The sequence below is a fragment of the Opisthocomus hoazin genome, chromosome 7 (genome assembly GCF_030867145.1).
Source record: "Opisthocomus hoazin isolate bOpiHoa1 chromosome 7, bOpiHoa1.hap1, whole genome shotgun sequence".
NCBI lineage: Eukaryota > Metazoa > Chordata > Aves > Opisthocomiformes > Opisthocomidae > Opisthocomus > Opisthocomus hoazin.
Genome location: NC_134420.1, coordinates 68,424,630 through 68,449,455, shown reverse-complemented (window position 1 = coordinate 68,449,455; position 24,826 = coordinate 68,424,630). Strand labels below are relative to the sequence as shown.

At 40.3% G+C, this 24,826-nt stretch overlaps 1 protein-coding gene across 1 annotated transcript in view; it reads right to left on the bottom strand.

The window, feature by feature from the left end:
- JAG2 (jagged canonical Notch ligand 2) overlaps nt 1-24,826 on the bottom strand; it is a 72,037-nt gene that overhangs the window by 39,089 nt on the left and 8,122 nt on the right. Inside the window, 1 exon segment of the mRNA XM_075426932.1 lies at nt 6,226-6,280. Coding sequence (XP_075283047.1) covers nt 6,226-6,280 — 55 coding nt within the window.

Genomic DNA, 24,826 nt, shown 5'->3' with positions numbered 1-24,826 from the left:
CTGTATCCTGCTTATCCTTATCTCCAGTGGAACTACTGATAATCACAATCAGTGTTGCAACACACTCTACAAGCATCCTGCCTTGCCCTCGCAGAAAGCAGCAGCACTGCAACTGCCAGGCTGCATTAACTGAGACCAAACGCGCACAAAGTATTTGCTGTCACATGGGACAAGGGGATTCAAAGATAAAAGATTATGGAACTGCCAACACAAAGTATTTTCATTTTTATGAATATCCACTTTTCATTTATCTATTTTCTGCTTAGTATAGAAGCTTCAGTACTAGGAGATGAGACACAATTATAGTCAGTACAGTGAAATTATACAATTGCTTCAGTAAATGTTAAGAATAAGTAAAGCACAGTAAGGGTAAGGGTAGACAGTAAGTAACCCCAGTGGTAAGAGTTTTCAAATGTTTTCACTATTCAAATCCAGTAACATGCTGTTGCAAGAGTTTTTCTAGGTGACTCTGCAAGCTGCAGCTGGAACTCCAAGCACTATTTCAGGGCAAGAAAAAGGTACAGAAGTTCCACTTGTATACATGAATTTCATATCCATTTATGAAACAGCTATAATATTGCCAGCTCAGAGCTTCAGCTTCCGTTTTCTTTAAATAATAAAGATTCTTTGAAACGTATGTTAAAAGAAATAAAGAATCAAAAACTTGCACAGAGCAACAGGCTATAATGGTAGCAAGATAAAGTCTAAACTTCAAATTATTAATAATATAAAACACACCAAGCTGATAGCAAGCAGTACTAAACTATCATTTTCAGCAAATGTGTTCTACCTATTTACTTTCTAGAACTCCCTGTCATGGGCAGGGACAAATTCCACCAGACCAGGCTGCTGAAAGCCCCGTCCAACCTGGCCTTGAACACTGCCAGGGAGGGGGCAGCCACAGCTTCTGTGGGCAACCTGTGCCGGGGCCTCACCACCCTCCTAGTAAAGAATTTCTTCCTTACATCTAATCTGTATCTACCGTCTTTCACCTTGCAGTCATTACCCTCGTCCTACCGCTACAGGCCCTTGTAAGAAGCCCCTCTCCAGCTTTTCTTTTTTCAGTCACTCCAACATTAAAGAAAAAGGAAAGCTACAGATGTAGCGAGCTCTGCAATGCATTTCGTTATCTTAACATCTTTTTTCAAGCTTGCTTCTACCATAAATGTCTTTCCTCTTAAAATTACAGAATATTGAACTAAAAAAAAAAAAAAAAAGCTGTTTTAATTAAGCATTGGAAGGTTCTCCAACTGTTAAGAACTGAAAGTACCTCTCTGCTTTAATATTAAAAGTGGTATTGCCATGTCTAGGCTACAATTCATGCTTGCCTAGACTAGTCTGCATAAAACATTTGATGGCTAGACAAGACACACCGAAGCCTATCCCTGTTCTTTAACTCTCAAATTGCTATACATGAACTCCTCAGCCATCCAGCAGCACATGGTCAGTCTAAGAGTGGACAAGAAACCTGCAAGCTAGAAAAGGCTGCCTGCACTTTATTTTGACTGAACAGGACATCTGTCCTATCACCAGTCACCATTAAAAGCTTCATGATTAGATTCAACATCCTTTCATAATCTTATTCTTCTCTAATGACTATTGATCTGAAAACTTTGATGAAAAACTATACAGGAAACATGCCAAATCATTGGATAGTCAAGGAATTTGAACAAATAGTAAATATACATTATAGAGCTATTTTTCACCTATAAGCAGCATAGTCTCATTAAAAACAGCTGCAACACCCACTGCTATAAAAGTGTTTCCTCGAAGTGCATCAGACAGACTGAAGAACAAGTCCAGAGATTAAAGAAGGAGCTTATATAATTATCAAGCATCTTCAGGCTAGTGCAGATTGAGACACAGTTGAACTGGAACAAGCATTACAGCTATTGCAAATACACCTATGCAGAACAGTCCTCTTAATACACGGGGTCAAGAACAGGGGAAATAACCCAACAGTGCTTTTTTTTTTTTTTTTTAAACAAACTTTTATCTTCACAATCTCCTCTGAAAAAGAATGTATTCTGAGTCTTAAAGAGCTTTTCCTCTAGCTTGTATCAGTAAAAGTAGGGCTTAACAGCCTAAACAAGCAAGCCAAATAATTTACTCTGAACCACAAAAGCCATCAGGAAATCAGCTCCAAGTCATTTAGTTTCTAATACTAAACTCTTAAGTACCAAAGCATGAGATTCTGCTTTACTTCAAAATTTAAAACTGATCCCAAATAGAAGGTGCATCTTCCAAAGAGATCTATAATTACAGTGTGTAACAAGGTTCCTTCCACTTACCCCCCTCCAATGCCAAAGTGTTTCTGAAGTAACTCAGTCTCTCATATTTAACTGCTTTGAGGAGACAAGTTTGGTCCCTGCATCTGACTTACCATTAAAATTCATGTTAGGAACTCGCACACATTACTTTCAGCCCTCAGTAAAGGCAACCAGCTGCATAACTGAATTTGTCTGCTTAATGGTCAAAAAGCAGCATACAGTACTCTAACCTCCTCCCTCCCCCACACCTCAGAAGCAATAGGGCTTCTTGATTACCAAGAAGCTTTCTACAAGCCTCTCTAGATAATCAGACAGTGGCACAGATGTCTGCATAAAAGGACGTGATGGCTAAGAGGTGGTTCTTAAATTAAGCATCTGATTTTTGGAAGAGGAATGCTTATCTGAAGAGTGTTTAACTGTAACTGTGCAATCAGGAGCCATGACTACACTGATCATCAATACACTAGCTCTTAGCAGAGGTCAGGCATTCCCAACAAGCCACTCACAGGGCAATACAAAAGGTGATGCTGGTAGCTGTTTGCAAGGAAACGCACACACAGCAGCATAAGAGCTTCATGCCCAAAGTAAAAGGAGGTGCCCTTCTTAAGTACATCGTCCTCAGCCTTTTTCAAGAAACCATCTCAAAAAGCTGTAAGGACAGATTAGTCTCCTACAGACTAACATGAAAGGGGAAGGTAACCACAACCCTGCAGTAGACAAGTACTCAAACAGAAAGTTACTTCCCACGTGAAGATGCCTACTTGCTTCATAACGGCAGCGCAGGGTTAGGCATTGCCAAGGCCTCTGCTACACAACGAGAAGTTTGCCAAGTGAAATGACTTACCTGGAAAGTAGCATGAACTGCTGTGACAGAAGATAGAGAACAGGCCCTTTACAGTGACTCTGTATCCAAGGCAGTTGTCTCTCCCCCTCCTGTACCCCCACAAAGCAAACAAGTGGTAACACTATAGTGCCACTAGCTTCCCTTCAAGACAACCCTGTTGCATGGAGGAACAAAAATGTGTAGGAGCAGTTCAGGAATCAGGGTTTGAAAGCCCCTCTTAGAGTTTGTAGTCTGAAGTAAATACAGGGGAAACATCTGCCCTGGCAGACTTCTCTTGAGATGGTACTTCACAATCTGCTCTGAGCACCCTTGCCTTACTTTCAATGGGTGCAAGGAAGAATACAGGATGCTACGAAAATAGGGGAAGGAATGACAACTGTTCCAAAACCTTCAAGTCGTTCACTGGAAACCCCTCTTTCCAAATTTTGGTTTTTGTTTGTTTGGGTGTTGGTTTGTTGTTTTTTTTTTTTTAAATACCCACTTAAAGTCCAAGCAGGAACAAAGGACCTGCATTTAACTTTCAGCCTTACTCATCCCTAATAAAGGAAAGCACAACCTGACTTTGAAACTAATTAATCAGCTTATAAACAGACTCTGCCAATTACTTTGATTAATCTTTCTTCAGTAGCAACAGAAGACACATGTAACCTGATCCAGAGATCAGCTCAGTGTTCAGGGTATGATAGGGAGTTCAGTTTTCCACAGATACTCTCCTCACTCCTCCAGGATGCAGATACTGTTTGTCTTTACTCTGGACGAGTTTCCATATTCGCTTTCCTGTTCTCTTAAATATAATTTTTACTGATCTGTTCCTGTTCAGCAGCTCAGCAATTCTTGCAGAAGTACAAGGGAAGTGTCTTTGCATCTTGACAGATTCACATGGCAAAACCTACCGGAGAACTCCCTGCCAAGGCTACTCAAAAAAAAAAAAAAAGAACATCTTCAGCATTAAGAAACCCTTCCTAGAAATCTAATATGCAAGTCTAAATTGCAGCATGGCAACGCAACACGTCTCTATCATGGAATCAGTAAACAGACAACAGAAACATTTAAGCAAGACAAGCGTTTAACTAGTCTTCTGACAAATTACAGCCCAAGAAAGCCTTCCTAAATCCACATGACAAGCCTTCTAAGTTTCAAATGCAATACAACTTAACAGCACATCTCTATTAAAGGGACATTCACCCTCCATTAGCAGTTTCTCATGAGAGCTAAACTAATCTGACACTTCTACAGACTCCTGTAGTTCATGGAAACTGTGAACTTAAGGAGATGGCCCACTGGGCCTCCAAAAGATATATATCCTGTTGTCCTGAAGTTCAGGAAAAAAAGTGACATCAATGCAAGTTAAAAGATTGGTTAGAGCATGTTAAGAAACTAAAAGGCATAAGAAAGACTTAACACAAACTTGAAGTGATGGTCCCCTTATCAAGCATATTTTAAAAAATGGATTTTAAAGCTACAGATTTGCAAGAGGATTCTGCAACTTGTAAGACTTAAACATAGCAAGTTAGAAAAGCATTACTTATTAAGTAGCTTATTAAAAAACAAATTCAGCACTTCAATGCATACAGATCTGTTCTGCAGGATAGGCTTTTCACATTCTCCCCCACCTAATACCACCTCATGAGTTGATCTGCCATCTAAGAACCAGGACATGAATATTCCAATATTCACTGTGCTAGCTGCCCCTAGGTCAATTATTCCCAAGCTGGAAACTACTTAAAGGTATTAACTTCATGTAGTACTTTTTGAACAAAGCATTGAAGAGTATGCCTCCAATCTGCTGCTCTGTAGGATATCTAAACTTGTTCAAGATTTAGGCTTACTCTGCTCAGCACACGATCTCATTTTGAATACCATTTCCAGCTTTGGGAAGTCCCATTCAAGAAGGCTGAGGACCAATTGCAGGGTTGCAGCAATATGAATTACCAGAGGTCTAAAAAAGCATACCTGTTAGAAAAGGTTGAAGGAGCTGCTAAACAAGACAAAAGCAGCTTTAATTATAACAGAATGAGGGTTCAGAAGCAAACTACACACTCATCATTACTTTGTCTATCATTGGAGACAAAGTACATTAGGAAAATCTCTAAGTTAAGAAAGTCCGTCAGGAAACTGAAAGTGGGACTGATCCCAATCTTCAAGAAAAAGGACGTTGAAACTCTAACATAGCCTCAATATCAATTGAGCTCTGCCAATTTTTTATGCTTGATGTATCTTGATAAGGACAGTCAGTGAAGCAGCACAGAATAGAATCTACAATTAGAAACTGATGATGATCTGGGACATAAACCTTTGATATCTTAATGTCCAAACATTTATCATCTATACTGATCACAGCTAACATTAAATAGTCCATCATTAACCACAATGAAAGTCTGAAGTTCACTTAACAGTGGTAGCCAAAAGCATTAATTATTTTAAGACAGGATTGTAAACCATTATTGAAGTGCAGGTTCAAGCTGGAGTCCTACTTTAGCAACAATATGGCAACCAGCACCCTCATATGATTTTCAAGTATTTATACAATAATCTTGCTTTTTCTTCAGACCAATAGCCCTGCTCTGATGCTGAGTATTAACATATATAGACTAGAAATACAAGGTAAGCTTCACTTGAGGAGAAACAAATGGAGAAGGAATCATACTATGATTTACAACACTTTCATCAAAAATGTCAAGCATGTTTTCTTTATGGGGAGCGAGAATGTTTACCTGATCACGAAAAGTAGTGCACAAAGTGGTTATGGGTAAACTGAGAATTTCAAGTGTGCCTCTACAGCACAGACAATTTTCCTTTTAAAAAAAGGGCCTACCATGATTTTTAAACTTTTTTTTTTTAAAGCTAATTGTTAAAGCTAATTGTTAAGTCAGGTATAACAACCTTCATCTATTATGGTCCATTCTTCTTCCTATCAGATACATTTTTTTCACAGCTCCTAACCCAATATTCACTGCTTAGATTTGTATATGCCCTTTATTTGGACAGCAGGCTTGCATTCAGACTGATCCAGAGGGACAGTTAATTGCAGCAACATATTTCCCCCCTCCCCAATTTGCATACATACAGCAAAGAGTAAGTGAAACCTGCAAGTTTTACATAAATACTCACCAGCTTTTGTATCATTATCCCAATCCCATGCTTCTAATATTAATGTGAATGATCTCTGAAAAGAAACAAGACACCAGTTAGTAATAAAAAACTACTGTTACACAACTGACGCAAACAGTGATTTGGAATAAGCAGATATTGCTGCCGCAAAAAAGCCAATTGAAAGCAGTTAAAAATTTCACTTCTGTGCTGTCATGTGAAAGCCCTTCAAGGCATCTTCTCCAAAGCATGAAATATCACAGCATTAAAAATTGTGGGGCAAAGCATGCTAACAGCAGAACAACAATATTCCCCTACACACACCAAGGACTGAATTCTTCTTCTTCTCCTCCCACTACATCCAATTCTCAGCTTTGTTTAGCCACAGAAATCCTCTTCAGAAGTAGCCTTAAGAGGTCTGAATGAAGCGAGGGGTTCTGAACACTGGGAAACAGCTACGATATTTAAGACTTAAGCAACTGAAGACCAACAAAAGGAATAAAATCAGAGCCATACCTTAGGAAGCACACAAAAGATCAGTCTACATAACAGCTGTTTGCTGTTTTCTAGAAAAATGTATCTAAAGAGGAAAAGCACAGAAATCCACTCTGCACCTATCACGAATTTAGACTTCTTACTCATGAAAGCGGTAGTGTGAAAAATGCCCCTGCAAAAGACATGGCAGAACCACAAACTGTTAAAGGAAGCACACTTGGTAGTATACTTTACCCTGAAGAAAAGAGTAAAAGCATGACTTCAGACACTTTTAAAGTGGTTTGGAAAAAAACATGAAAACAGTGCTTTTTTCACTAGAGCAAGTCTTTCGACATTTTTTTAATGGTTTTATGGCCAAATACACAGGGATAGGTGTTGATATTCTAACACTAAGCTTATATAGGAAAAAGTTACCTTCTGCCCACATGTAATGCTTACCTGTTTTGAGTTTAACAGTAGCTGTCAAACCCTTCAGCTTTGATAGTTTCCAACTTGTCCAAGTTAACACTGAGGTTCTCACACAGGTTTAAAACCAAGGAAAAAAAGTCTCCAAGAACAAAAATGGGTATTGCATCACTATCCTAAAACCCTCATACAAAAAATCTTTCTGCTTAGAGGCAAGCCACACCAAAAACTGAATCTTGTTAAATACAGCAGAGCCAAGCCTTAATGTGTGCAGAATTCACAGGCTAATGATCTATGAATTCACATGGACCTGGGGACATTCAGCCAAGAAATTAAGAACACCACCTTAGGAACAGCATTATGTCAAAATTCACCCATCTTTCACAGGGTGCTCAGGACTAATTTTACTGTTACATCAATAGATGCACATTTTTACTTTGAGATAGCTCATAAGTGCTTTGTATGCCCCTCGCCTCCCCACCAAGAAGGGTTGATCATAACACTGAAATCTCCCTATTTTAGAATAACTGTTGCAACAATAACACTAAAGATCAGTGCAGCACCCTAAGCAGAAGGGCTCTACCTGACATCCTTCATGACTACAGTAACGGATCAGTCTATTCAGAAATGTACGTAACTGAGCACGTATTTTTCTATTCTTAGTTACATTAACATATAAACCACAAGCTATGCCTTTGAAAAAATGCTCTTCTGTACTTTCAAGCCTTCAGAGCTATACTAGGGAAGATTTTCCGTCATCAAAATACACAAAGGTTTAGTGGTAAACAGGTTACACTCAAGCAAGGAGGGGAAGAAGGAAGCTCAACAGTGACTACAATGGACAGAGGCAGAGTTGGGCTCGAACTGCCTTTGGAAAAGAACAACTGATGCAGATCAGCTGAGAAGTTAAAGGCCTCTACTTCTGAGGTATGAAAATATAGCACAACTCAACTCCACAGATTTTCTGAAAACAAATGTTAGTGGAGCATTTCAGTAGCTTCACCCTCCAACTCCCTGCTCTCCCCTGCCCCTCAATCTCAGCATTTAGGGAAGCAGGATAAGATCCTACTGTATTCTGAAAACACTACCTGCCACCCCTCTCCCAAACCGCTGCCTGAAAAATAAGTGTAAAGTGAATAGTATCAGAAAGTAAGTACTATATAGTATTATCTTCTGGCAAGTGCAAGTCCCCTTGGCTTGGGTCAAAATTAAAAGTGTTAACCTAGGCACAACTCCACAAATCAGTGCATGATCCAAAGCTCTATTATCCACCTCCTGCTTTTAACAACTGATCGTCTGACATGACCCTCGGTTTTCCTGTGTTCCATTGATTTGTATTGGAGTACAAAATAGTGCTCAAGTGCTTCCAGATGTCCACTTACTCATCTTACGTAAGTGCTGTTCTTTCCTACTGCTAATTGGCTGTTGCATCTGACTGCCCACACAGGCTAAGGCAGAAAAAATTTAAGTTAGGAAACAGCTTGGTCAACTGTGCCTTCCCATCATTCCACTTGAAAGCAGATTTGTCTCTGCCTAGGATGCTAGGCACTTTTTGTGAGTAAAGAGACCTTCATGCAACACACGGTTCCAGCGTGCACATGCTGGAAGGTGTGAATGGGCATAAAGAGGCATTCTACCAATTTTAAGATGCTTAAAAGAAGGCCTTCCATAGCTCCGGTCGCAAATCTGATCATCTAAGCTGGCACAGACTCTGGAGTCAAAAATATTCCTCTACCTTACAGAAAGTTAATAGCACATTACAAGCAGCTATGACTGCTGCACAGGTCTTCGAAGATGTGGAACAACTGAATTTCTGGCCAAATGACCGACCTCTGTGGCCCACACAGCTCCTGCTGCCTCCTGGTGGCAGGCAGGGCAAGGAGGCGGCTCCACAAGCCCCACGTCGCACAGGTCTGGTTTGAAGCATTTGCTTTTACCCTTCTCCCACTGGTGGCCATCAAGAACTATAAACCCATCTATAAAAAGCTAAAACAACATACAGAAAGACATGACCCACACTATTAAATCCTTTCACTTACTGGTATCCTATGGCCTCAGTTTCCCAGTGTCTGCTTCTGGGCTAACAGGCAAGCACTTGGCCGTTTACATGTGAGCAAGCATATGGAGTGTAACATTTTAGGAAGGCCTGCAGTCACACTTGTGAGAGAATAGAGATGTAATTCAAATGGCTGTAAACAGTATTGATAGACAAATGCACATTTACTGGAAAATCAGTTTCAGCTGGGACAGTTCTCAGTTGTGCAATTTCCTGCTTTCTACTGACAGCTACAGAGACACCCTCTGAAAACCCCCAAGACAGTTAGAATGTAACCAGAAGAGAAACTGATTTTTGTGGCTATTCTACCTCTAGAGGAGACAGTTAAGGCTACCAACCCAACTTGTCATCTCTTCCTCACCTACAGCTAGCCAGTAAATTTAAAGAGCAATTCCTCTCTGCAGTAGCGTGATGGATCGTCACATTACAATTACTACACGTCAAAACAGGAAACGGTTCCTTATCTACTGGTTTAAAAAAACCCTCTCTCCATCACCATAAGGATCAAGTCTTGCATTAGATCTGCTTAAATTCTTTTGAATTTCGCACTTCACTTTAAAACAATAGCTGAAAACCTAGAAAGAAGCATCCATTTTACTGAATATGTTCATGGTATGGTGCACTGAGAGCTTTCCAGTTATTGCACAACTATCAGAAACATTTGTCTGACAATCAAAAGCATCTATTGGTGGAAATTTTAATATCCATATACTCACCCATAATGTAATTCTGCCCAGAGTAAGAGCTATAGGCTGAATAATCCATAATGAATATAAATTTTAAAGAACATTTTCAGCTTACATAACAGACATATTATAAAAGCTCTACCATTGACCTGCATTAGTCTCGTCTGTACTCCTCGACAGAGAAGTCTAACATTGACTACTCAGCACATCATCTGCTAGCACCAGCTGCAAGTAACTGTTCTGTAGCACAGACACTTTTACGTCAGACATCTTTCTTAAATTGTGCTTCCAGAAAATAATTACAGAACTTGCATTAATTCAGCTCTTGTCCACACTCCAAGGTCTCCCCATACTGCTAATCTTTAAAACCCTCACATCATCCAGCAGTATATCGGGTCTTTGATACTTCTTTAATAACAACAGGCTAGCTTAAAAGCTACTTAAGGTAAATTCTCCACAGAGGTTATTGATAGAGATGTGTATGCATTTTTCCACACAAATATAACAGAAAACTATACAGTTTTCTAACAAGTATCCTAAGAACGCCCTGAATTCATGAGTCTTTTATACATAACACACAAACACCACCACTCCCCGCTTCTTTTCTAACTTGCACTGAACTCCTGTTCTAGGCTGATACGACTAGCACCTCACAACAGCCGGTCATGCACATTCCAGTCTGTTCTTATACAGCAGGAAACCTTTGTAAAGTAATATCCCTTGTTCAGTAGTAGTCAACTAGTTTTCATTTAGAAAATATTTTAAAAGTGACATTGGAGGCGAGGGGGATGAGGGTGAACGTACAGCACTGAAAATACACTAGTTGCTACTAACTTTGGTGTCTAGGTTTATCTTCTGGGAAGAATTACACACAGGACAGCATCTGTACTCAGATCATCAAATCAAAAACCAGAAGATGTTAAGGGCTGTGAGTCAGAAGAGGAGCATAAGCACACTTCTGCAGAAAAGCACAGTTTTATCAAAGAACCATTTCGTAGGAGTTAACTACATAGATACGCCAAGCAGTTTGGAAGGATACAAATTAAGCCTGTTTATCCTGGTGATGCTGCTTCGGTTGTGCTTTTCTCAGAATTGCTGTTGACAAAAGCAACTTCAAAGCACTATTCCACTGTTTACACTAAACAAAACACTCCTCATACTATCCCAGCGACCTCGTTTCTGGGGAGGGGGGAAGCAAGATCTGTAATATTGGCTTGGCATTGCGTTTTCATTACCTGGTACCTTGATATTTGTACATCAACATTCGAAAGGGGGGCTTTTTGGCAAACCAAACATGTCACACTTTTCATCCCAAGTAAGCTGATCAATCTGCTGACAGCACTTTCAATCAGGTATAGAACTTATATTCTCCAACCCAAAGCCTGAAAAATGCAAAAAGCCAAGGTTGAGCTGAAATCAATACTTCACGCTTTCTGCGTCAATAACAAGCTATTGTGTATTAAAATACTTTTATTCCAACAGACAAAAATTCATCAATTTCATTTGAATAAAAGGACTGACTGGAGTTTCTCAAGGGGAAAACCACAGAAAAGATCAGGAATCAGCTATGATGCAGAAAAAAGTGTGGCTCCTAAACAAATCCAGAGCCCACGTTATCTTCCTCTTCCACAGTCACACAGTAAACACCAGGTCTCATCACCAGTCGGTACCACTTCCTTTCAAACCTCAATCAAGAGCAGGCAATATTTGCATCTGAACCTTTCAACCATAAAAACAGGTCAAACAACAGCAGCATATCACTACACTTATTACTAGTCTAATATTTGTAACTTCTGGAATTAGACATCACAAATTATTTCTTGCAACCAAGTCCACTAAGTCTTGATCAGCACGGTCAACTCTCAGATTTGCTTGCCTAAGAAACTTCTAGACAAGTGAGGCAAAGCACAGGTCTGGGGGCTTCCCCCCTCCCTTTTTATTTTCCAGCACCTCTCCCCCTCCCCCAAACAGCCTGTTTGCCATGGAAAAAGCTGACTTAAGGCAAGCATGTTCCATTTCCTGCCCCAGGAGCTCACCAGCTAGGCAAGTTCTCAACTTCCTCATGAATAAGCCAGAAGTGCAAAGGGAGTAAGGAAGAAATCAAGATTCTGGGAAGGTCCAGGACTCATCTTCAAGACAGGTTTAAGGCCAGACAAATGGAACAAGGCTGCAGACTGATCTTTTAGAAGCAGACATTGCAAAGACATAATGGAGACCTTTACGGAAGGAGTGAGTGTTCCCTACTTGGGAAGGGGGGGAGCTGTTGTTTGAAACTTAAAGGATATTTCAGCCACACTTGCATGCAAGAACTTGCCTGCTGAATGCAGGGGTCATTCCACCACACAAAATCATAACGATGCCCATCCTTCAAACCATCATTTTTCATTTGAAAAATCAGCTCCACTGGCACAGCAAGTCCTAAACAAAGGCCTTCCCTTTTGAAACCAGGGCCAAACAATCCCATTTTGTTAGGACTGCTGTGGAATGCCAGGTTAGACTACTGCAAACATGGGCAGCAGATAGCAGCAAGCAGTTGAGCAAGTGAAGGCTTCTACTTGAGAGTAATTATGGCAGTTACACTCTCTTGGCCCTGTCACAAAAGCCAGATGATGTTTACAGACTTCGGAGCCCTAGTGTTATTTGAGGGGAACTCTGTGAATTACCCCCACCTGACAATCTTCAGGAAGTCTGCAAAACCGGGGAAGGATTGGGGGGGTATTTTTGCCATTATTAACAGCCAACAGGTTGGTATCTCTATCTACATGAGTTTGAACACTTCATTCCACTCCTCCCCCAAACTAAGCAAAGTCATAACTGGAGGGGCGTGTATGTTTGTACGCATATGGGGGCGGCAGGGCAAATCTAGATGTCTAGACTATTAAGACTCATTTCATTGCAAAAGGAGCACAAATAAAAACAACAGGTGAATAAGTTGGAGTCAGTCTTGGAGTTAATATCAAATTTAACACCCAGGTAGAGACTCACCTCCAGTTAAAGAAAATTACACAGCAACTGGGTGGAAAAATCCTACCAACCACCAGATGCACACATCTAAAAGATAAAACAACTTCAAGGAAGAACTCCAAGGGGTATTACAACATCTATTTGGTAGTGCCTACTGCTTTATGAAACAGGAGCACAGTGTGCTTCTCTCCAAGGTGATCAAACTACTAGATCATGACATACCATACCAGATGATACATCTGTAGGAACACCTTCAAGTGAAGGTCTGAAGATACTCTGATCCTGCTGCTGTGGCAGAATGCAACAGAAGTTTCTCGACATGAGAGGGTCTTGATATATCATGGACAGTAAAAATTTTAGCTGTGGAGTTCTAAAAATCATCTGAAGTCACGTATTAGCTTTAGCTAATGTCTGTAGAAACAATGACCCATTTTCAGGTAGCTCACAATAGGCCAAAGTGTCATGTGTCCAACTAGAGCTCCTCAAGGGAGAACATTAATGCAGTCACCTCAGATCACATACAGAGAAAAGAGAAAGCTCCCTGGAGACTCATCTACATATGAGAAGCTAAACCATCGAAAGAACGACACCCTAGACAAACTCAAAGCAAATCTCAGACGATTCAACATTGTGACAAATGACAAGTCTTAGAGACACAGTATTTGTAGTCAACACCTCAGTACTGGCCTTGACCTTTGATAGCACCCTCTGTCAGACAGCTGCTGCAGACAGAGCTGCATCCTCCTTGAGTAAATAGGAAACATCGACCTCACCAACAGTTCTCACAGTGCCAGAAGCAAGTCATTAGCTTCTTATTTAGAAAAGCTGCAGGAGATCTGACCAGGCAGTAGTCATGTCAGGACTTATCCGAAGAAAAGCCGATCTGCTAGCTACTCTCAGGTCTCAGGACATTAAAGATTCTAGAGAGACCATCCCTATTTTATTATTATACACTATTGCAGTGTCTTTCACCATTACACACGCAGTAGCAATGCTAGTCCTGTGGAACAGAAGCAATTACTGCTTCTGCTTTTCACAGCTATCTGCTATATCCCCCCTCCCCCGATTCCAGCATACACACATCTCTGCTGCACTCACGGAGATTACGGTCCAACTGTGAAGTCCAAACTATCAACTGTGGCCACTTAAATCTGAACAAACACCATAAGATTGGCTTCCAAATTATTTACTTATACTTCCAGAACTAAGCAAAAAAAAAGCATCAGTGAACACTTAGCTATTCAGGTACGAGGGCTCCTGTGATAACTTGCCTTTGCTGAGATTTTCCAGCAAGAAATAAGATTATCGACATTTAATACCAAGCCAAACTATCAGCTGCCACATTTACCAGCTTTGTTGAGACACTTCTATTTTACTGCAAATGCCTTCTGCCTACGACACCTCCATGCACCTTCGAAGTACCACATGTCTCAACAAAAGTACTGGTTTATAGAACTAATCAATACATCAAGAGTGACATAGGTGAGCTGGTTTTTTTTTGCCAACTGGCTGAGCATGCATAATACTCACGAACAAAATAATCAGTTTAATCTCAGGTGAATGATAAATAACTACAATTATATTCCAGTGACTAGAATAGTGGCATCCTCAGAAGTCTTGAAAACAGTTCTTAGACTAACATATACACAGTTTAATCTTACCCATGATTTCTTTCTCTTTCCACTGTATATTTAAGAATTCTTTGTACCAACTGTCATAATGAGTACAGTATTTCAAATCTTGTCATTTAGCCTTCCAACCTTGCCAAATAGAAGCTAATTTCTGGAGAGCCTCATATAATCCTGAGTTCCTGAACACCTGTGACTTTGCTCCGTGCAAATTTGTATTGGTAAGCAAGGTTTCACAAAATGTGTCTCATGACTTGTCAATTCCATAAATGGCTACTCTTTCAATCCACCAAAGCCAGCTTATTTCTAGCTAAGCAAGTTCCCTTGACAAGCTCAACACAAGTTCTTTGATCCGATCATAGTAAGAGATCTGCTTCCCACTCTCATCCATGTCTTCACTACTTAATATTCGGAAGTCAGTGGGAAAGAGCACCCTAAAGAACAAGGGGGAAAAACAGGGGAAAAGACGACACTATGCCACTGTGTGATTCTGTAACTGAAGGTGAAGTAGTGTGGTTCTCCTGCTCTCCCTCTCCAAACAGATGGTATGAATAGCATCCCTCAAGAGGGGGGATGTTAGAAATCAAAGGTCCACAGAAAAGCAACAAAGAACGAAATTATTTGCATGAAATGAGTGAAAGAGTTGGTCAAAACTCCTCAGCCTGGAAAAGAGAGAACTGGAGCACGTGATAGAAGTCTACAAAGGTACAAAAAGGCCCAGAGGATGGTTTGCAATAGATCATCCATCTTCTTGTTCTTGACAAGAACTAAAGGGCATCAAATTAAGCTAACAGGAGCCATGGTCAGAATAAAAGAAATACTGGAAGATGGCACTTCACACAAAGCTTGGCAAAATGTTACACACATTGCCTAAGCGCAAAGTGGTTTTGAGAGCTTTGTGGGTCCAAGGGCAGACTAGCACAAATACTTAGGAGACATCCACCACAACTAGTACAGGAAGTTTCCAGGTTGAAAACAAAGCTTGGGAGAACGAAATTTTCTGTATTCTTGCCCTTAGCCTTCCATGAACATTTGCTTATGTTCCCTCAACCCTGGTTTCAGTACAGGTGCTGTTCTGAAGCAAATATTCCACTTTTTCTGATGACTGACATTAAAACAAGAGAATACTAAAAATAATGATAAAAAAAAAATTACACTGTAGAATCTTGCATGCCTGCCTGAGCCATTAGTATCTATCCTGGGGTAATCAAAATTGTGACCAAGTAGAGTTTGAGGGGGGAAAAAAAGGGAAGCCAGGAGAAACAAAAAACAGTTCTAAATTAGATTTATAATTATACCTTGGAACTCCTCTTTGAAAGCTGTGACAGAAGTAATAATTGAAAAATCTAATCAAAATTCACCTTTCTGCATTACTAAAATGTCACATGAAATAACTACAAAAATCACCAAACCATGTATGGAATACATGCATAGCAAGCCACGTATCTGCTGCAGCAGATGCAACAAATGCTGTTCAAAAAGAAGACAAGGTGAGCTAGAGCTATTAACTGGGAGATCTTACTATTTGGAATAAAGGTTTGGAGGACTAGAGGCTTCTGAATCTTCTCCTGAGGAAAAGGTAATACAGACATTCTTTCAAGAGTCATTAATTTGGGTGACACTGTAGTGTCACAGTGTCTGGACAGACACAGAGCAGAACATATTGTCATCCAAAGCAAGATAAGAGAAATGCAAAAATACAGCAAGCATTTATCATTTATTAACTTGCTGAAGATTGACAAGTGTCAAGCAAAATACTAAGTTTACTGATTTTGTAGTAATTTGTCAAACAAAAGTTTGTCAGCACATTTGTGATAAAAATCCTGGTTTAACTGTAAAAAAAGCCTAGTATTTGTCTTGGGGGAGACTCAACTGAGGTTTACACAGAAAGGTAACCAAAATGAGGCACTTCACCTTCAAACTTTAGGTATTCTGTGTATAGCCAAAACCAGTCCCTACCAGCTTATACGTAAGGCACCTAACGTAGATGAATGCTGGTGCTATTCCTAGCTACTGTTACTCCACTAAATGCGATTCTGCACTGCCTACATACGTCATCAATTAAAGTATCACAGTCTCAGACAGACATGTTCTTCCACACTAGCTAAAGCACAAGCAAGAAATACTTCCCCCACTAAAAGCCCAACCTCTCAGTCACTTGGGAACCAAATACACTAAGGTAGAAAACAGCTTTCAAAACATCACCTATACTCCCCAGGAGAAATTAGGGGAAGAATGCAATAGGCAGGGTGAAGATTATGTCAGCATGGCTGGCACAAAATCTATGAAGGTAAGAGCATCTGCGACAGTCTGGAAATAACGGCTAATAAGAAAGAAGGAAGGTTAGAACTTGAAAGCTGGGGGGGGGGGGGGGGGGGGGGAAGGTCACAGGGTTACTGCAGAAGTTTCCCTAACTTGACTGAACCACCTCAAATGCAACACTGCTACCTGCAGAACTGATCTTCAAATATTGTAAGGAATCCTCGTCACTATTCGGGATCACAGACACAGCTACAGCAAGAAGATCCAGTCTCTTCAGAGCAAGCCAGATTAATTACCTAGATTTCTGAAAGATACCCCTAGATACCCTCAGTACTCCTGATAAAGGGAAACACTAGATATATCTGCTTAGCCCTTTGGAACTGCCTCAGTAGCTACGTATCTGACAGCTGCTATAGGCTCAGTCCAGGGCTCAGGCAACACACATTCAGAACATGAGCACAGATAAGAATCCTTAGTGACCTCAGGAAACCCATTTTAGGCCAAAAGAAACAGAGGTGGGAAAGCAGGAACTAAGACATCACAAGCCTTTCGGAGCCGTACCTACAGAGGTAAACCTTTTTCAGGTAAGTTTTTTGATTTGAACTTCTGCACACTGTCGAGTAGGGAAAAAGCATCTTAAACATTTTGGTCAGTACCCACAGAACACCTTCTCCTTCCTCTAACAAGTTATGGGAAAAGACCTCCAGAAAATCAACACCATTCAACAACTCAGTAAAGCTGCTTTTCTTCTACATAAAGGAAGCCCACCCCACCACGCACATTCCAAACTGCAACAAAGAGCATGACAGATCTTCCCTGCCTCTTGGAGGCGATCTGTAGGTCCACCGGCATAGGTCTAACACCTCACAAAAAGCTTTAGGCATGTGGAAAAGAGGCCTCAAAATGGACTGTTCTCCCAACTGCCATCTCTTCCACAGATGCCCTAGCACTGCAATGCTCTGTTCATACGTGACTGCTGTGGAACAACAACCTGTGCTAGAAAGAAGAATGATACACACACAAAGTAAAATCCACCTAAAAAGAGAGTCCTAACAAACCATCTTGCTTGTCACTTAGCTTTGTTTCAACAGCTGGTGAGCTCAGAACAAGAAAGAGCTAATGGAACCAGCAAGTACTGGTGCTCAGAAAAAACATTATTCATCCTTCCTACTGCCCCAGCTCCCCTCTGCTAGTTATTTTACTTAACACATCTACATATACTAAACCTTTAGGCAATCTGATTAAAAGTTAACCGATCTTTAAATATGCTTTGATATAGGTATTAATGTGTGTGTTCCAATGAGATTTTCTGGAAAGCAAATCAGGATATAGAATAGCATCAGGAAACTTTCCCTCTATACCTTACAAGAAATCAGATAGTAGAAAAGCCAGCCAATTATCAAAACAAAACTCTTAAATATACCAGCTACCAAAACAATAGAATTTGGTACGCTATACTACAACCATACAAGAAGAACAGACAACATCCCACCAGTTTACCCCAGAGCAGTCAAACAAGGGCCGCAGTTTGTATTGCACCTGTCTCTCAGACAGGAGAGCCAGTGGAACCTCCCCAGATTTCATTTCTCTTTTTGACAGTTCTAGAGCAGAAGCAGCAGGAAGGAAAATTAAATTAACCCTGCAGACCTGCTAGAACCTCAAGTAATAGCTTTCCCTTCCATCCTATTTTGGGATAACACGGGGTGTTGATTTTTAATTGAGATTACAAATTGAGATTAATTCAGAAGTTATACAGAAAAGTGTATCAATTCCAGCAGATGTTTCTCTGCTAGTATTGGGGGGGGGGTGGGGGTGGGGTCAGAAACACTGAAAACAGAAAACACTGATTTAGATGGAGAGTCACAGGATTAAGTTTCAGTAGACATTTTGCCCGATCATTACACAAAAGGAAATAAACAAGCTATTTACATTTTAGATACTTTAATGACTTCATAGTTACTAAGACACAGTTCTGTCCACCACACCTGGAGTTTCCAGAAATCCACTGAGTTAATCCAACAGCAAAGAACAGAAAAAAGTATTGATGAAATTAGAGAACAGAGAAAAAAAAAAAAAAAAACCGTTTAGAAAGAAACACGTACAAGCACAATACCATACAGACAGCTGGGTACCATCTTAACATCATTTTATTAGATATAAGCTGAAGCTTTCAGCCTTGCTACCACCTTTGAACTGTTTCAGACAAACTTGATATTAACCAAGTATCCATGTCCTACTCTTTTCCTAAAGTTTTGGAAGAAGTCCAAAATACATTAAGCCCATTATACCTACACTTTCTCCTTGCATTAATGAAAGTGTAGCTAGATTGTCTCTTTTGAAGTGTAACAACCATGAAGACCCGTTAATGGTTAGTGTAAGACTTGTTTTATGCTAATATTTAGAACCCAAAGATGAACTAGTAATTAATACTGCTCTTCCCCTCCCCTCCACACTCCATGCAGCATGGATATTAGTGTCCTCTGGGCACTTCAAGCCATGCATCATTATAATTTCGACTTCAAGTCAAGAGGGAATTAAACTGACTATGTAATAACATACTTTAATTATTGTTCTAAACACAGAACACCTGCATGCACTCTCTCTTGTATTGGAAATATGCATACTAAGGCAGCAAGCAAATACAGGAAAAAAAAAAAATAGATAAGCCCCGAAGTTCTATGTATGCAAAGTTCCCTGCAATACAGAGTAGTGTTTTAATCTCAACCCTTTTAAACAAAGTTAGCTGTTGATAGCACTGCAGTCTTTCCCTTTGTTTTTGAAAAACCAAACGCCAGCAAAACCAATTCAAGCTAATGAGCCTAGATGTCTTGCCCTAGGAACAAGAGAGGCCCACACTCAGCCTCTGTTCCTGAAGGAGCACAGAGATGAGGACACTGGTTTTTTAGGTCCTCTTCAGCTCTCTCATCAGTCCTACCCAACTGAGCCAACTCTAGAGCTAGTTGGGCAGCATCAGTCACGTTTTAGCAAGGACATGCGAGGCAACGGCTTTGACTGGCCCACAGTGATGGTAGCAGCTGACTGATCAAACATTCATACAGCTCCAAACAAGATATATCATTTTTCTCCAATGGCATCAGCTCTGAGCACAGGTATTGTTCTAGGACTTTTCACCGTAAACGAACACAAACGTCTAGTTTTATTGCTACATGAGTTGCACAACAGTTTCAATTTGAACATCATATTTTCACAAGAGATTTATCAAATAGACTCTAGATTTCCTCACAGCTAGAAACAGAAATGTCGTTAAACCAGAAAAAGGAGAGAACACTTAAACTGTCCTTCATTTCATCCACAAACTGAACACCAGCTCACTTTTGAATTTCTGCACACGCTAAAGAGGCTGGCAGAGAAACAGAAAGAAAACACTTCAACTTTCAATATCTACTCATCTTCCCTGACAACCTCCTTAGCTGTCTGAACCAGGACACTGCAGACACAACCACAGCTTTATCTGTATCTTGCTGTTCTCCATAAATCACAGGAATAAGATGAGCAGAAAAGTAAGAGTCACCACTGTAAGAGATGGTGCAAATTCTTTCATGCAGATCAACACACGCAAGGAACTCAAATAAATGATGAAACAGGGATTCTACATGCAGACCTGCACACTTAGTTAAATATACATGGGAGCTACAGAGTTTAACTGTGAAAAAGGTTTATAAACATGTTCCTGAAACAAATGCTTTTATCATATTCCAGCAGCAGGACTGAATCTTCAGAACAGTACTTAATGGCTACAGTAAATCTTCTCACATTTGCAGCACCAGCCACTACACTGTATTTAATTACTATTAAAAATGAAGTGCTTACAGAGGCAAATAAACACAGCATACAACAGTATATGAAGCCTACAATTCCAAGGTACCTATCTGAATATGTGACAAGCAAGATCTGATTAATCCCACCATAACAAAGCAGCATCAGAATTTTATTATCAAATCATATCTTTCAGATTAATGTCAACTGGAGAGGATCTGATATAGATTTATATTGTTACAAATCAGACAAAATCCCCAAACTGGCACTCCTTTGGAAGGAAAGCTTTGTAACAAGTGTAGCAAAGTACACAGAACAACTTTTGAAAACAGGCACCTCCCCTGTTAATTTACTCTAAGCAAGTGAATTAAGAGTGCTTCTCATTTTTTTTCCTTCTCCCCTCCACTAACATGCATCTGGAAGCTATGAAAGGGAGACTATCTCAGCAAGTCTTCAAGTTCATTTTATTGTTGACCCTTAGTTACTTCTCTAGTGGGTACCAGTGTTACGGCTTTCCTCATAAGGATGAGCGTCAACAGAGAACAGAATGAAGCCATGTGAAGTAAGCCAACATTAAGAAAAACCCATGGAGACTAATTTTGCTAGCCCAAAGCTAGACTCATAACTCAAGAACATGTACTAGTGAATACTTTTCAGTTTCTTTAGTACTTCATTTGCTACTGACTTCTGCTGCGCTGTCTTCCTCAGCTTCCTTGGCAAGCTGAAGTTTCAGACTACCAGATCTTGAAAATCCATCCCATGGCCTTAGAGACATACAAATTATCACCAATAGCAAGCTGCCACAAGTCAAGCCTATATTTTCCTGCCAGCTAAAGCTTATTTTAGTTACCTTACATTTGGGGTGATCTGGGAGCAGACACGAACAGCTTGAGAAGATCTGTTGATATGCAACAGTTTGTTCTTCTAAGCCCTGTGACAACTACGTTCTGACAGTCCACAGTAAGTCCAGGACACGTAGCATTAGAAAAAAAAGGATGTGAATCTGAAAACTGCCCTCTAAAGAATTGCCACCAGCTACTTTTGAGCAACTACTTTACACTTCACCTCTTACAGAGCAAGAGTAGATGTGAAGTGACAACAAGCTATAAACCATACAACCCTAAAGTTATCACAGCTTAACAGCAAACGTCAGAAGGCACTGCAGGAGCACTAAATATTAGACAAACAGCACCTTCAGTGTGTATGCAAGTCTAAACATTTTAGTTTCTCTGCTTCTTTTCCTTCCCTTTGTCACTTTCTGACAGAAGAAAGCCCTGTACTGTGTGGGTGAATCATGGAAACAATACTCTGTTCTACAAAGGTCTCCAACAGCCAGATACAACACTAAAACATTTCAGGCCTATGTATAAACATACGGTTTAAACAACAGTTTATAACCAACACACGAGGTGCTACCAGCTCATTGTTGTGTACAAGAAAACCAGTCATTGCTGAGGGACAGCAGATGGCTATACTTGCTCTTAACAGTCCAAGTAAACACGGTCTGACTTCTAGACTTCCCTGGTTGCATGCAGCCAGTTACAGTAAAAACTCCATGTTGTGATATAAGGAAAATCATGTTCTTGTAATGTAAAGGAGAATTAGAACTATCAACAGCACTCCCAAAAATTTTTTTTTGTACATGGTGTAAGAGAAAGGAATTGCCACTAGAATCTATTCAGTAGCAGCAGCACATGTTACCAGACCAGTGCTAATCAAACTGTCCTCAATCAAACAAGAGCAGTAAATGATACCAAAAATTGCACACCCTGAAAAACGTCCACTTCCATCTTGATTGGAGTAGATCAATAATTAAGCTATTTATATACTTCTCAAGTTACTGCTTAAAGCAGCTGTCAGTCAAGCCTTACAAGCATGCACAAGCTTCTTAGGTAGAACTGAAGTTCTCCAGCTGGAATCCTGGACCTTTAACATTAAAAGCGTAGATTGTGTTTTAAGGTAGACATTTCAACTTGATAATGCCAAAAACAGAATTATACATATTCAGAAGAAAAAAAAAAAAAGACTCAAAGAATCCTATGTGATGTTTAGGTTAGCTGCCAGCTCATACAGTATTTCACTACAATTTGCACGTACAGAACTGCTTTGGAAGCAGTAATGAAAGCTAGCTCTACCTCAAACCAACATTTTCTACCAACTGTAGGATACTGCTTCAATATTAATACCACCTACTCACCGAAAGTCCAGAAATGTAAAATTTAAGATGTAAAATTCAAACGTCAGAAGCTTAAAGTTACTTAAGCTGGTATGTTCAGAGTACTAGAAAGCACAAGAAAGACTAGAGACCTAGTGGACTATCTGGAAGTAGAAGAGGCACTGCAAGAACATTTCAGTGTAATAGTAATAAAAGACTAATGTACTGAACAAAAAACACCAGAACACATCCTGCTGGGAACAAGATATATATAAACAGGACTTTCAATCCCGAAGCAGGATGTAAACAGATTGCACTTTATGTACTAATACTCCAGTCTTATCTCAGATTTAAAAAAAAAAAAACCACACTTTGGAGAATGAGCACCTGTGCATCTGTCCAAGGGGCATATAATTGGTTACTCAAGGACTATTAGGCTGTTTCTTAGCAACCTCTGCAAGCTCTAATCAAGCAAGACTAAGATTGTCATTTAGCCTTGAAATGCCTTGCCCCTTCTATCTAATACAGCATTCTAAGTGCTACTGAGGAGCAGTTGTTTCAACCGCAGATAAAAATCCATGCTCACTATGTGTTTCAGCTGAGACCTTCTCTTAGCACCTGCTATGAGATCTTCATGCCAAATATGCTTTTTACACTTTATTTAGTATCTGAAATAGCAATTAATACACATTTAATTTTCCTCCTTTTTACACAAAATGAAGGCTAAATCCAACTCAAAAAAATGACCTTGCAAGTAAAGTTTAATAAATGAGCGTAAGCTATAGTTCAACCCAAACAACAACATTTTATAACGGTAAAACACTCCCCAAATATAATTACAAGGAAAATGCTTAACATCAAAAGCAGCAGTAGAGACGTTTAAGGTAAATAGCAAGCATTTATCTCAGAGCTGGATGGTATTTAAATCTCTGGTGATGCTTAAACACATCTACCACGTTGCATAGGTATTTCTAAAACCAAGTTTCTTTCAGCAAAACTTCCAGCCATCAGATCAAGAAAAAAGCCAAAGGCATCTGAGTAATTGAAGAATAAACTCCTCTGTTCAATCCTAGTCTAGCTTCATTGCTCATCTAGAATATCAATGGACATACGACAGTCTCCACTTCAGACAGTAGTCTTACAGATTAAGTTTATATAGAGTATTTTTCCTTATACACTAAGCAAAGGCACCAAAAGTCTATGGTTACATCAGGCGCGACTGCTCCTCCCTGACTCGAGACCATCTACACGAGAGCCATTAAACAGCTCTCCAGCTCTCTCCCTCTCAACAGGCCCTGGTTGTACAGCAGGTGAAGGCAGCAGCTCTAAGAAGGTCCCACCACCTCATGGGAGGCAAAGTTCAGCAGGTGCCCAACATGACCTAGCACCACTGGCCTTAGCCACCCATACTGCTCCATCCCCCAAGCCCGGGGGCAGCAGCAGGGGAAGGGGGCCGCGGTCAGGCTACACATCAGCCTCCTGCTCACATGACAGCTCAACATGCAGCTCAAAAGCCACCAACGGGATACAGCAGACAGTAGTGCCAGTGGTCACCTCTGGCCAAAGATGGATCAATTTTAGACAATAACCAGAAGCCAGAGCAGCGTTCCAGCAAGAACCCATCAGAGGCATATCCAAGGGCTGAAGAGGAAGAGAATGGCGGAGTTACTGCCAAGGAACAGTAGCAACTATTCTTTGGGTAAGCATCTGGCTAAGCATTAGGGAGCCAGAAGCAAAGCCAGTATACCCTTGCTCCTCACCCTTGAAGCAGCCTCTCTCCTTACAAACTGCTGCTCCCAAGCTCCCTCCAGATCAGAGGATTACTAGCAGCTAGAATTAGAGAGGACCAAGGAAAAGCAAGCTGATGTGCTAGCAGGAAAGTAACCCTCCAAGTAACCCTCCCTTTTTAGTCTCCTCAGTAGGCTGAGCAGCTCTGAGCTGGAGCAAGCAACACAAATAGGACCCACACAGAGTTGACAAAACATTGGCATTGTTTTCAGAAGAGGGAGGGAAGCTTTCAGGCACACAGTAATTTAAAGCTTCTGCAGATGACTAAGTATACGATGCAATCATAGCTGCTTTCTGAACTTAATAGTTTCTAAAGTGTGTTCATAGCATGTATTTCAGAGCCAACACTCACACAAAGCAACACCTACAGAAAAAACAAGTGAAAGAGTCAGACTACACAGAAAGC